Here is a 12,110-nt window from a genome sequence, read left to right on the forward strand (position 1 = left end):
AGGGGAGTTTTACAAACAAAAGAGTGAATATATCATGGCACACGTATATTAGTTTGTCTTCTAATTAAAATGATAAAGAGGTGGAATACAATCGTGAAGGGTGACAAAAAATATTGTGGTAGAGTAGATCATTTAAATCCTCGCCAACGCTTGCGTGTTTTGTGGGTTTTTTGCCCTGAGGCCTCGTCTAGGACTGCGGACGCCAGGTCCTGTCCTGTACTTTGCACTGCTGCTCCTTCAACGCCGTCATCGTCTCCAGCCAGGTCACGGAGCTCCTCGTCACCTATATCACTCAGTTCTTCGCTCATGCCTCGGACCAGCTCCCTCCCGGTCCATCGTTCCTCGTGGATGGTGGTGCCAATCGGATCGAACGGTTGCATGTACCACTGGATACCACCCTGGGCTAAAGGTAGCAGTTGCTGTCCTCCCGAGAAGCTTGCTGGTGGCGTAGGCGGCGTGGCTTCATCGCCCGGAATCCGTGGTCGATCGTCCCCTGTCTTGGCAGTAGTTGTTTGGCCGGTTTCACCTTCACTTGAAGCTGCTCGAGGAGCTGAGTTCTCGTTGTATAACGTAGCTCCCTCGCCGTTATTCTCCCGGTAAGCAGGCGTATCAAGTGTCATTTCTACATCCCCGTCTTCATCGCTCACCCGTAGCCCTGGATTCCCATTTGTTGGTAGAGTAGGTTTCTCGTTGGTGGCTAGGTCTGTTGGGTTTTCGGCGACTTCACTCTTGGACTCTGGCGTTAAATTCGGTAGATTCTTTTCATTGTCGACTTCAATTCCATTAGGCAGCGGCTGTGCGGCCATCTCGGCAAGAAGAGCAGTGTTGACGGTTTCCCCTGAGGAAGTATTTATGGAACCCCTACGAGAGCCAACGCTATTCTCAAGGATGAGATCTAGGCCCTTGAGCTCGTTCTCATAGGGTTTGCCGTTTAATTCGCTTTCCCTTTTCAATGCATCCTCCAATAATGGCTGGATGGCCTTGATGATTCTCTTGGCAAGTTTTCGCTTCTCTCGCTGTTCATGACTGAGTTCGGGAGCACGGCCACTGATCTGCATCTGTAGTTCAGCCGTGTCTCCAACAGAAGCGACTCCGATTCCTGAAGTGAAAACCTGCGCGAGATCTCGAGAAAATTCTGAAACGGATGTATAGTAGCGATCTTCTAGTTTTGACCGAATAGACTGGAAACCAATAAAGAAAACTCCCTTTCCGTCCAATCTGTTGAGCAGTTAGCAAACGTTATAAAGACCGCTTCCAAGTTTCATAATGAAGTATAGTAGACACTTACGCTTGTGCTTTCTCGAAAACAGGCCAGAGCATTGGTGGTATAGGAAAGTACACTATATCAATGATACTCTGAAGAGTTTCTGCATCCTTGAGTTTCTCCTTTTCACGCTTTTTAACTTCGCCGCATAGCATTCGAACTTTGTCGATATCGTGGTATAACCGTTCCGCGAAGTCTATCCTTCGTTCCAAACGGACGGTTCCCGCACGACCCATTCCAGAGAAATTCCGTCTCGTCATTTCCATGGATGAGAAGGTTTCCAATGAAAGCTGCAATCGTTTCAACAACGCAGCACCTCGTCGAGCCTCCCGTTTAAGTGTCCAATATTTACAGGCGTCCTCGGCATATTGCTTCCTTTGACGAACAGTAAATCGGGCCAATGAAGCGACGACGCTGTCAAGCACGACTCGCGGTATGACAGGCGCTCCAGAGGGTAACTTCCAGATTGTTCGTGTATTGGCGCGTTTTCTCTTATTGTTGCTGCCGACAGTTAATGTAATTCGAGGAGTTATAGGCCTACCGTCGGTCTCATTGGGGTCCGCACCCTCCTGGGCTTCTGGTCCCATTGCAAGCGCGGCAGCTTGACTATCTCCCCATTTCTTCCCTTGCATGGCAGTACGGTAGTATTCCAAAGCTTGTGCAGTGGCAGAGGCAGTGTTATGGTCCGTTTGCCAGTCTGGAGGAACGTGCTTGTCGCAGAAGGCCTTGAGTTCGTTTGAATCCTTAACCGCGGGAGCTCCAGGGGTCAGTTTCATCCTCAAGTATAGATGCGCCCGTCTTCCACACGTAGGATGGAATGCTACAAAGCAGTTCTTGTTGCTGCACTGTATGCATGCGCCCATCTTCTGGCGGCAGATGTAGCATGTAAGTTTCCAACGGCTCCTTGGAACCTTTTCGATTTCAATAACCGGCTCCATTAGAGATGGGTTCCCGATTGATACTTCTGGGATCCAGACTGCGCAAAGGAGATGGGACCACTTGGAGGTATTTGTCTGTTTGAAGGCGCCTTCGGTATTGGGACAAAAGATACAAGATGGTGATCCTCGGCCAATGAGCTGACACTTGCGACAGAGCCACTGACCCTCGGGAATGTAGGGCACTCCATAGCATTCCTGGTGGACAGCCAGATCGCAGCCATCACAAAAGACAATGGCGTTGGCGTTCTCACAATCACCGTCATCACATATAGCACATTTGCTATCTTGCTCCTCTCCCGAGCCTGGATTCTCACCATTTACTGCCACTGCAGAACTGGAGCGTGGTCGTTGTGTCTGAGGGGGTTTGGGGTTTGGTTTCGGTATCCGTCTCTCCAGGGCATGCCATTCCTTCTCTATTTTGGTCATTGTAATTTCAAAGATAGCAGGTTTAATTGGCTCGAACTCTTCGGCTTTCCGTTGCAGATTATATTCTTCCAGCCACCTAGCGTCCTGTTCATCCATATCGTACTCTACTCTACCCACGCCAGCATTTGGAGCGGCCACGCCTGCATCGCCCTCTGCAGATGGCGGGGGTTCTAGATCGACATCACCGTCTGCCGTGCCTTCCGTCAATCGGATCATTCGTCTATCGTGTCGGAGGAAAACGTCGCTTTCCTGGTAGCCCACACTCGCCATGGTACGGTCAACGTAGTTTTGCTGTCCGACGCCCTTTTGTTCAAATGGTAAAAACGGGTCTTTTATAACCCAAGACGGTTTTGGAAGTGTAAGTTTTTCCCGCGGATTCGGCCCAGGTATCGACACTGTTTTAGACTCATCTGGTGTATTGATACTATTCCCCGAATCTGTCCGTCTAGGCCTATCAAGTCGACGTTTCGAGGGGGAAAGACTTGGCCCGCGGCATCCGTTCGGTGTGCTGCTGGCATCTCCATTTTCTCCGCTGCCGTTCCCATTTATTCCGTTCGAGGACGAATTCTCGTCATTGACCAAACCGTCAACCTCCTTCGAGCTAAACACGGCAATCTGGGCATCGATATCGAGATCGGGATGAAATTCCTCCCAACCACGTTCCTCGCGAGGCATGTATCCCTCGCCCTGCGCCACCGCCAGTACCGCCGCCGCAGCAGAGCTATATCTCCGGCTCTGGTTCCTCTGGCGATTCGAACGTGAAGATGTTGGCGGAGTTGCGGGAGGAAAGCGCGAGGCAGCGTGGGAGTCCCGAGAAGGTCTGGTCCTGGGTGTGCTGTTCTTATTCCGCATCTGCGAGGAGGCGCGGACCGGAGGGTCTATATCATCCACCTCGATGTACCGCCCACCTCCTCCAGGACCCCCGGGCACATACTTCAGCTTCTTTGGCGGCGGTTCTCCGGGGACGTGTACAGCCGCATTTCGGGCCCCCTTTGGCGCTGGTCTGGGGCGCGGCTTGGGTGTCCGAACAGCAGACGACTTGCGCTGCACGCTGGCGGTAGACGAAGTCATCCTATATCCGTTCTCCCCCCCCGTAGCGCCTCCGCGATATGTTAATCCGATCGAAAGATAAGGGCGAACTGCCCCCGGCGATGGTGGATGCTTATATGCCAACTTATCACTCGCTGTCGTGTCTTGGGGGTGATTCACTCTACGCTGGCGCGCAATATAATCATCCCAGCGTGTTGTCAACGAAGAAGCAGCTCCATAGGCCCAGCAGCAGCGTGCGTAAGCCCGTTATATCAGATATCAAGCCGTCATCGAGTCGTGAATTGCGCCCATCGCGGGTTTCCTTCCATCCACCGTTTTGGGCTGAGGTGCTGACCGAGTCACGCTAGACCGCATCGGGGCAAAGTGCGAGATATATGCCAAGACTTTACAAAGAGAGCGCGACTTGCCCGATGCGGAAACATAAAAACATCTTGCTCAGGAGGGAATCTCAGGGAACTCGGTTCTCGCTTTGATCCCTGAAGAAGGGTGAATACAGAGCTTTCTTTTGCGGGTGCAGCATGAGCGGCGCGGGTGATGACAGGTATGTACGTGGGTTTTCTTTTTCCCTTTCTTTTTATTCTTGCATTTAAGTTGACTGTTGTCTTAATTAACTAGATGGCGAGGAGGCCGAGGATATGATCACGGCCGTCCTTCGGGCCAGCGACACCAGGGCGGAGGATATCGAGACCGTCAGAGCGGTACACACCAGCAGGACCGCCATGGACACCGAAACCAGGTGAACAACAACATGACTGCCACGGCAGCATGGACAGGACCCCCGAGTGGTCCCTCGCGCGAACCCCATATCCCCGTTCGAGGATTCAATTCCGCCGAGCTAAAGGATGCTCTAAGGAAAGGTATGAGATACTCTTGTCTTGGGTTGGGCTGGTGGCAGCTTGCTAATTATAGTGCTTCACCGCAGATTACAAGAAAGGCGGACAGGGCGGTATGTCATACCTTGTCTGCATATTGAAATGCTGAGATGGCTAATTTTTGGCGGACGGATGCTTGAAGAACCTCAACCAGTAATTTACAGGCCAACGGGCAAAGATGGGAACCCAGCTCGACCCAGTGGACCTTGGGGTTCAAAGCGTACGCTCCCTTCCCTTCTCCGGCGTCGTTACGTTTATAGCAACACCTGAAACTGACAAGGACTAGCAAATTCAATGGCTAACGGCAAGGATTTCTTCCTCGAACTGCGAAAGCAAATATCCGGACTCCAGCAATCCAACGTTCAGGGCGGCTAGAGAACTGGAAGGATCCGAGGAATACCACTATGCAGCCTGCTCGAGTAGTAGGTAAGCTGCATTACTGAGAGACTAGCGTGGTATTCTTTGCCTACTCTAGTGCCTAGAGATAGAAAAATAGTATTTTTTGTCTCTTCCGAGCTACGCTGCTGCATATGTATATTCTTAGATATCGGTCGATGCATTTCAGCCAGGGCCGAAAATAGTAGTCTGTTTCGAATCGTACTGTCGTTGCAAGTTTCATAGTTCCCCCGGAGTTTTCATGTACGATGGAAACAATCTATATGCAGCCCAGGTTGGAACGGAGAAAGGGCATTAAATATTGCCCAATCTGGCCCCCATCCCTTTTCGGCACTTTCTCCCCCATCCTACCATCTCGCTTTTTCACGACGCTCGCTTAATTGCTAGCTTGACCGTCTAGCTCTCGCCTTTGGCATTCCTCATTCTCCATGATTGGTAGCCTCTCACTGTCGCCGCAGTGGGCTGTTTGGAGCTGACGCTGACAAGCTGATGGCTGATGGGCTGACCCTTCTATCACGCTGGTAAATCAGATCGAGCCCGCATGACAACCCTCTCCTTGCAGAACATACCGTGCCGTTTACGAGTTGTGCCATCCTGGACCGGCTATCATGCACGATATATTCAATTTTAAGCACCCGACGGGCGGCAAGAGGTCGCTCCTTAGAGCTAACCCTGCACCTCCTTGCACGAACCCAGACACATTATAGTGCCACGACACCAACGGGGGAAAGGGGTATATACTGTTTCATCGAAAGAGACGGCTGCACAAACCCCCCTGTGGCCTGCTTGGAAACCTGGTCCCAAGCTGACGTTTCTCGAACTCATCGCCGTCCCAGCATCACACATAAACGGCGCGCGGTGCAAGGGCATATAGACCAATAACAAACGGCCCACGTCTATTAATAGCGGATTGACGTTGGATCAGGACCTACCGGCTCACGTCTCGAGATATAGACGCGCCGTCTTCTAATAGATGCTATGCTTGCTATATAACCAGGAGGTTCCGGAGTCCGATGCCAGTACGCTACGACCACGTCAACAGAGGAGACATGGATGGGATCCCTTGGTGGCCCCTCGCCACACCCATGAAAAAGAAAGCACAGACTGCGCTGCACAACGATACTACGCTGGATGTACGATGAGCTTCCTAGCGGGATCTCATGAGCAGCGGCAGCCAGCTTGGTGGCAATTACAGTACGAGCGTATCCTTGGCTTATGCGGGCCGAGTGGGTTGGCGGCTAACCACCAGTACAATTGGTTGTTATTCCAGGGAGCGGGCCGTCCGTTAACTTTAATATCAACGAGGCCAAAGGTCCGGCCAGCTTCGCTTTCTCCCCCGTTGCGGCGTGGGATCCTGCTTCGGGCCATTGACAAATACATCGGCTTGGAAAGGCGGAACTATATACCATTCCCTCGTCCTAATCCGCTTAGGCTCCCGGACAAGCAGAGAATATGACGACCTGGGGGGGGTACCTGTTCAAAAGGCTGATGCAACGATATCTCGTACTCGGTCTGACCACAACGAACCCTAAACGCCTGCCCTATTCCAAAATTAGTATCACCCAGCCAGCCAGCCAGCTATGCAGATTCATGTTGCGTAAATGCTCTCCGGAGAATGGATTCGGAAACCAAGTCATACTAACCGGGCGGGAAAGACCGTGGCAAGTGATGCAATCCGTTAGCAATAGGGAGAGGTCTAACCCAAGATCTGCTTCAGAATCGACCAGGGTCGACCTACGGACCCGCTCGTTTTGTTGTTTTTACCAGGTATGACAATGGGGACCTAACATAGAGCCGCTTATGTGCCAATAATGCGCCTTACCTGTGCTCAAAATATGAAATACCCCGGCCAGTGAGCATTGCAGATTTGCGCGATTCCGGAAACCCATGACACATATATACTCCAGCCTAGTGCACAATTAACCATCGTCAAACGCACTATTGGCTTTATTTGTTTTTAGTTTGCCCCCCTTCCGTCGTCGAAGCGCTTGGTGTGTTTAGCCCAGGCTTAGGCCGCAGGAGGACCCTCGTTTTGGCCGTGGACAAGCCTCATGCGCTCGTTGCGGTGATGGAGTACAAAAAAGATCCGCCACCTCCATATAAGAACCAAACTTTCTTCTTCTCCAACCGCTCTTTTACTTGATCTCGTTTGTACAAACATCTTGGATTGATCTCAGTTGGAATCTGGAAGTCGGATACGTTCATTTCGGGGGTCTTAACAGCTTTCACGCGAATTCACCTTTTTCAATTTACATTCCTGCGCCGGCGCAACCACCTGGTCGAGACCGCCCTAGGCTAACACAGGCAATAGTAGGTCATTTCTCGCAAGGCTGGCCGGCGTGACGCCTACTGAACCCTTCATTCTCCCCGTCTCTCTATTTTTTAATACATCACTTGATTTTACTACCCTATCCACGCTCGATATAATATCTGTTATGATTCACGGCTGTCTATGCTACGTTGTTTATGCCCATTGTCACATTTGTTACCCCACTAATACACAACCAAATCCTACCTGTGATCCCCCATTGCCGGCGATACTGGAGCACGGAGTCCTCGTTTATCACTGAATTTCCCCAGCCCACGGCGTTCATTCCTTCCCAACTGTCCAGGTCCCTTATATTCCAATCCCCGACGGCGCACAGAGGTGATTTTTGATTTCTATTCACAAAAGTGCGAGAAGCCCACTCTCCTTGCAATTCCCCGAGGAGCTCCTTTTATCTGAGGAAAACGGAAAACTGAGATGCCGAAACAGACCCCAACACGATCTTCGAAGAAATCTGGCCCATATCCTTCTCCAAAGAGAAGACGGCAGTTATCCTCTCAAGCCAAAACAGCAGCGGCAGCAGCAGCAGGCCCACCAACAGTCCCAGAGCCTGATCCAGAGCCAGTAAGCCCAACGACAGCCATGAATACCAGCCGCATGGCGACGGGTGCCTCCGCTACCATGGCACCCCAGGCAGCGAATCCTTGGCAGCGAACTGCAACCCCTGTATATTCCATGCCCCCTCCCCTCTCCTCGTATACACAGCGGCTATCGATGCCTGAGAGGTTACCGATCCACCCACCTCCCAGCCCTGGGACCCCCGGTCACCTTCCTAGTGCATCAACCCCGTGGTCAGCACAGGATGATGAGATTCTGCTAGCCGCCCGAGCCCAATCCCATGGTTGGAACCAAATTCAGCGCGACAATTTCCCTACCAAATCCTCAAACGCATGCCGTAAGCGTTATGAGCGTCTAGTTGCCAAGCGTCGTGGCTCAGACTGGAATGATGAGCGAGTGGACAAAGTAGCTAGCCACTACATGCAGTTGCGGGAAAAGACGTGGCAGCCATTGGCCGATGCTGTAGGGGAGGATTGGAGAGACGTCGAAAAGTTGGTACGTAACCCCCTACCCCTGAGATGAACACAGTTCTCCACCAGCCTGCTCGCTCAAATTCATTCTCTCTCACAAGCTTCGCACATGTAAAAGTGAAGGAAGGCTAACATGTCCAATAGTGTCTTGAACGAGGTGCAAGAACCCTCCTTCCAACAGTGGGGCAGCGTGACCTAGCGCACGGCGCTTCTGAGCCAGCGAGCCGTCGTGGCAGTCATGATAGCCACGATGATGAAAAGATCAGTATACACAATCTTCTACAATAATCTGCTATCTCGTGCAATACTCTCCTTTTCATTCCTTAGCGGTCTCTTTTCTTATCCATTTCACTCGGGGGGGGTGTCTGATTTCTGCATGGCGTTTCGCTCCTCGTCCCGCTGCCTATCGTGCGTGTTTTGTTATTTTTTCCTAACTTCAAGGGTGGTTTAATTCTTGCATTATGATTTTTTGGTATAACGGTTTCCTTATGTCGACGGCCAATACCCTCTTCCATTTCATCTAAAACTTAGCGTCATATCATTGCCCTGATGGTTTCTTTCTGGGATGAATATTGGGGTTTAAACCGGAGCATGTGAAACTAGCGGTGCTTCTTTGCATATTCCCGCCTCTCCTTTGGTTTCTCTTGTTTCATCCACCTTTTTATTCATAATTGGCACATGTGGCCGAAATGTTGTCATAGTTTCTTTCCCTGTTTTGCATAGTTTTCTTGTGATATTTCTTTCTTGTACTCTTCACCGATAATATAATCATTTATGAAAAATATCTCCAAGAAGGTCGAGGATCCAGCGGGTTGGTCTGTGGAATAAAATAAAAACTGCCCCAAAGATCCCATCTCCCTGCGTTCCTGTGTTCCATAGGGTTCGAATCGGGCTTAGAGAAGGTGTTTCCAAATGGTAGAGTGAAGATGGCATCTAGCATATTCACCTCATTGTACCGTGCGTACCCAGCCCCCAGGGCCTAATATCCCACCGTCTTCAGCAGCAGGATCAAGACCCCACTTCCTTATGAACATTGACTTCCTATCAGTTTTCCAACCAGCCTCGAGCATCTCGATACCTGCCCAACCAATCATAGCTGCGTTATCTGTGCAGAGGTATAACGGGGGAGCAACGATGTCGATATGGGAGAATCCACGCACATCTAGGAATGAACGAAGGATATGTTGTAGGTATCGATTCGCCGCAACACCACCGCTAACCACAACGGTTTTAACAGGAGATGTTGCCTTCAGTCTCCCATTCTCTGCTTGATTAACTTCGTTGGAAGATGCGTTTTCCAATGCTAAGACAATCCGAGAAGCAAGGTGCTCAAAGCAAACCCTCATAAAGTCTCTAGAAAATGCAACCCGGCCTTCATGAGGGAGAAAATCAAGGTTCAAATTATCCATCTCCTCCTTGGTTTTCTTTCTCTGTTTAACCTTTCCATTTGACATGATATCGATTTGCCTTGTGGCAGCAGATAATAAACCGGCAAAAGTGAGTGCCATTGTTCTCGACTCTGGGTATGGCAGGGTTAGTGACCAGCCATATTTAGCATTCTCGATAGGCTTAGTTTCTTGTCCTCTCGACGTTGGCGGTTTGTAGTCGGCATAGTCGGCAAACCCGTTAGGAAATGCGTATGCCTCTAGCTGTTTCCCATACATGGTTGTCTTGCTCTGGTCGAGGTATGATTGCGGCAAGGCCATGCGGGCGAATTTATCTAATACGCTTCCAATTGCCATGTCGACGGTAGAAGCCAATGTCTCATGGTCTGTAAGAGACTTGGAGTGCACAAGAAAGCTATGCCCGCCGGACACGAGCGCTGATATGAATGGGAACTCGGGCTTTGGATTATATGCAGTATCACTCCCAACACCAGACGCCGCATCAAGCGCACTGGCTAGTCTTGGTGTGAGTAAATGAGCCTGCATGTGATGCACGCCGACAATTGGAATCTGCCATGCTACAGATAGCCCTTTGGCCAATTCCAATCCTACGGAAAGATTTGAGCCCATTCCAGGTCCACGGGTAACGGAAATAAAATCCGGTTTGACCTTGGTGATTGTATCTCCCTCTTCTTCGCGCACAGGTGATAGCTGAATAGTTCTAGAGACATATTGGCGCAAAGCGGTTGGTTCCTTTGGAATAGAGCCGGTAGTGGATGGTAAGTGTCGAAGTGCTTTATCGACGAGGTTCGACAAGTTCGCTTGATGCGATTCTAGTGATATGAGGGGATGGATTCCGCGGTATTCCCGACTGTCGGCGGTGATATTTTCGAGGTAGTGAATGGTTGCATTGCCTCTTGGAGTCGTGGTGGAGCATGAAACATCGCTGGTTTGGGGGCCACGTTTTTCAACAATTGCTACGGATGTATCATCGCTATTTTTAAGCAAAGTATTAGCCAGATTCATTCCAACTACCCATACCAGAGTCCCAGAGTTGGATGTTGGCCAGTTAAGAAGGATATGCTACCATGATGTTTCAATCGCTAATGTCAGAAGCTGCCTTCGACATAAAGGACGAGCGAATGTTGCTCGTCTCTGTGAGTAGAGTAATATTCGTATTGCTGGTCGAGAATAAAGTGACATCGATAGACAATGCAGTTAACCCGTCATTCACAGATGTTTCTCTTCAGGTCGTCGCATATTTATTGAACTTGACGTTGAATTTAGCGTCAACCAAGCGCTGCATCGATCGTGGCTTATCGATAGCAACTACCAACTAGAAGTAAAACGATCTATAAGGACAACAGGAGACCTTTAAATCTTTATCTCCAGTGATTACCAGGATCTATTTACAACATGCTCAAAAGTTTTACGTATATATGAGAAGTAAAACGTCAAGTCCAAAAGTGATATTTTATATGCCTTATTGGAGTAGATTAAGGAGAGAATAATAAGGACATCCTATCATAAAATTAAGTAGTTTTCCGTTTCGAGAGAAAATAACCTCCCAAGACGAAAACTAGAAGAGAAAATAAATCATAGCCTCATTAATAGCATGAATCCGTCAAATAAAAATAACCATCCCGTGCCGTTACGCTTTCGAACCGGCAAAAGCATCTCAAATGCTATGCATGCTTGCTATACGAAGATCAAAAAGAAGCCAGAGATTGCCCAATATCCCGAAAGTCTTTGCGTGGTAGCTATGTCGTCTCCAACGGCCCACAGGGGGCTGATAGTGCTACCGTTCGAAGGTTGGACAACACATGTCGTGCTGAAGTGCTATGATAGCAACGGTAGGAAGGGGAGACTTTTGGAAGACCAGTCGGGGATGAATCTGGAGGAATAGAGAGTGAGCCCAGGGTGACTTGGGTCATTTACGAGTAGCCGGCGGCGGCACGCGACCACCGTCTCTCCCGTCTATCCTCTTTGGACATGCTGGTAGAGCTGGCAGAGCTGCCGTAGTACTCTTCGGGGTTCTCTATGGCTGAGATGGGGTGGATCTCTGGCTCAGCGTTGAATCTGATTCTCTTATCGGCAAGACCCCTAGACGACGACTGTGACTTCTTGAGGATGCTTTTGGAGCTGCACGAATTGCTGTACGTCGAGTAGCATGCTTGGCTTAACCTCGAGTTGTGAGTGGCATATGCAGCTGGGCTTCGTGGTGACAGTGGCGTTCTGGGGATAGAGAGAGCGGCTGGGGATTTGAGGGCAAGGGAGGCCGTGTTGGTGGTAGCAGCAGAGATGCTCAGCGAAAGCTTTGGTTTGGCGGCGCGTGCTGCGAACATGATGACGAACAGGACGTTTCTTAGCGGGGTTTTAAGTGGGTTTATGAAGATCAAACGAGGACGATCAAAGTTGAAGGCAG

General features: G+C 50.1%; 4 protein-coding genes across 4 annotated transcripts; 2 read left to right on the top strand and 2 right to left on the bottom strand.

Moving 5' to 3' along the window:
- Positions 1 to 128: 128 nt before the first annotated feature.
- On the bottom strand, positions 129 to 3,699 carry GIQ15_03378 (jade-1; the record flags this gene model as incomplete). The annotated part of the gene is made up of 2 exons (XM_033550795.1): positions 129 to 1,218; positions 1,289 to 3,699. 2 exons carry the CDS (start codon positions 3,697 to 3,699, stop codon positions 129 to 131), a joined length of 3,501 nt encoding a protein of 1,166 aa, XP_033407956.1.
- Positions 3,700 to 4,196: 497 nt separating this feature from the next.
- GIQ15_03379 (uncharacterized protein) lies at positions 4,197 to 4,836 on the top strand (the record flags this gene model as incomplete). Its single annotated transcript, XM_033550796.1, has 4 exons — positions 4,197 to 4,219; positions 4,294 to 4,535; positions 4,601 to 4,624; positions 4,715 to 4,836. The coding sequence occupies 4 exons, from the start codon at positions 4,197 to 4,199 to the stop codon at positions 4,834 to 4,836; spliced, it is 411 nt and encodes a 136-aa protein (XP_033407957.1).
- A 3,033-nt stretch (positions 4,837 to 7,869) lies between these two features.
- GIQ15_03380 (uncharacterized protein) lies at positions 7,870 to 8,588 on the top strand (the record flags this gene model as incomplete). Its single annotated transcript, XM_033550797.1, has 2 exons — positions 7,870 to 8,325; positions 8,445 to 8,588. 2 exons carry the CDS (start codon positions 7,870 to 7,872, stop codon positions 8,586 to 8,588), a joined length of 600 nt encoding a protein of 199 aa, XP_033407958.1.
- Positions 8,589 to 9,247: 659 nt separating this feature from the next.
- Positions 9,248 to 12,030, bottom strand: GIQ15_03381 (glycoprotease family protein; the record flags this gene model as incomplete). Its single annotated transcript, XM_033550798.1, has 2 exons — positions 9,248 to 10,679; positions 11,624 to 12,030. The coding sequence occupies 2 exons, from the start codon at positions 12,028 to 12,030 to the stop codon at positions 9,248 to 9,250; spliced, it is 1,839 nt and encodes a 612-aa protein (XP_033407959.1).
- Between the last annotated feature and the right edge of the window lie 80 nt (positions 12,031 to 12,110).

Source organism: Arthroderma uncinatum (genome assembly GCF_011692745.1).
Source record: "Arthroderma uncinatum strain CBS 119779 chromosome Unknown scaffold2, whole genome shotgun sequence".
Lineage (NCBI taxonomy): Eukaryota > Fungi > Ascomycota > Eurotiomycetes > Onygenales > Arthrodermataceae > Arthroderma > Arthroderma uncinatum.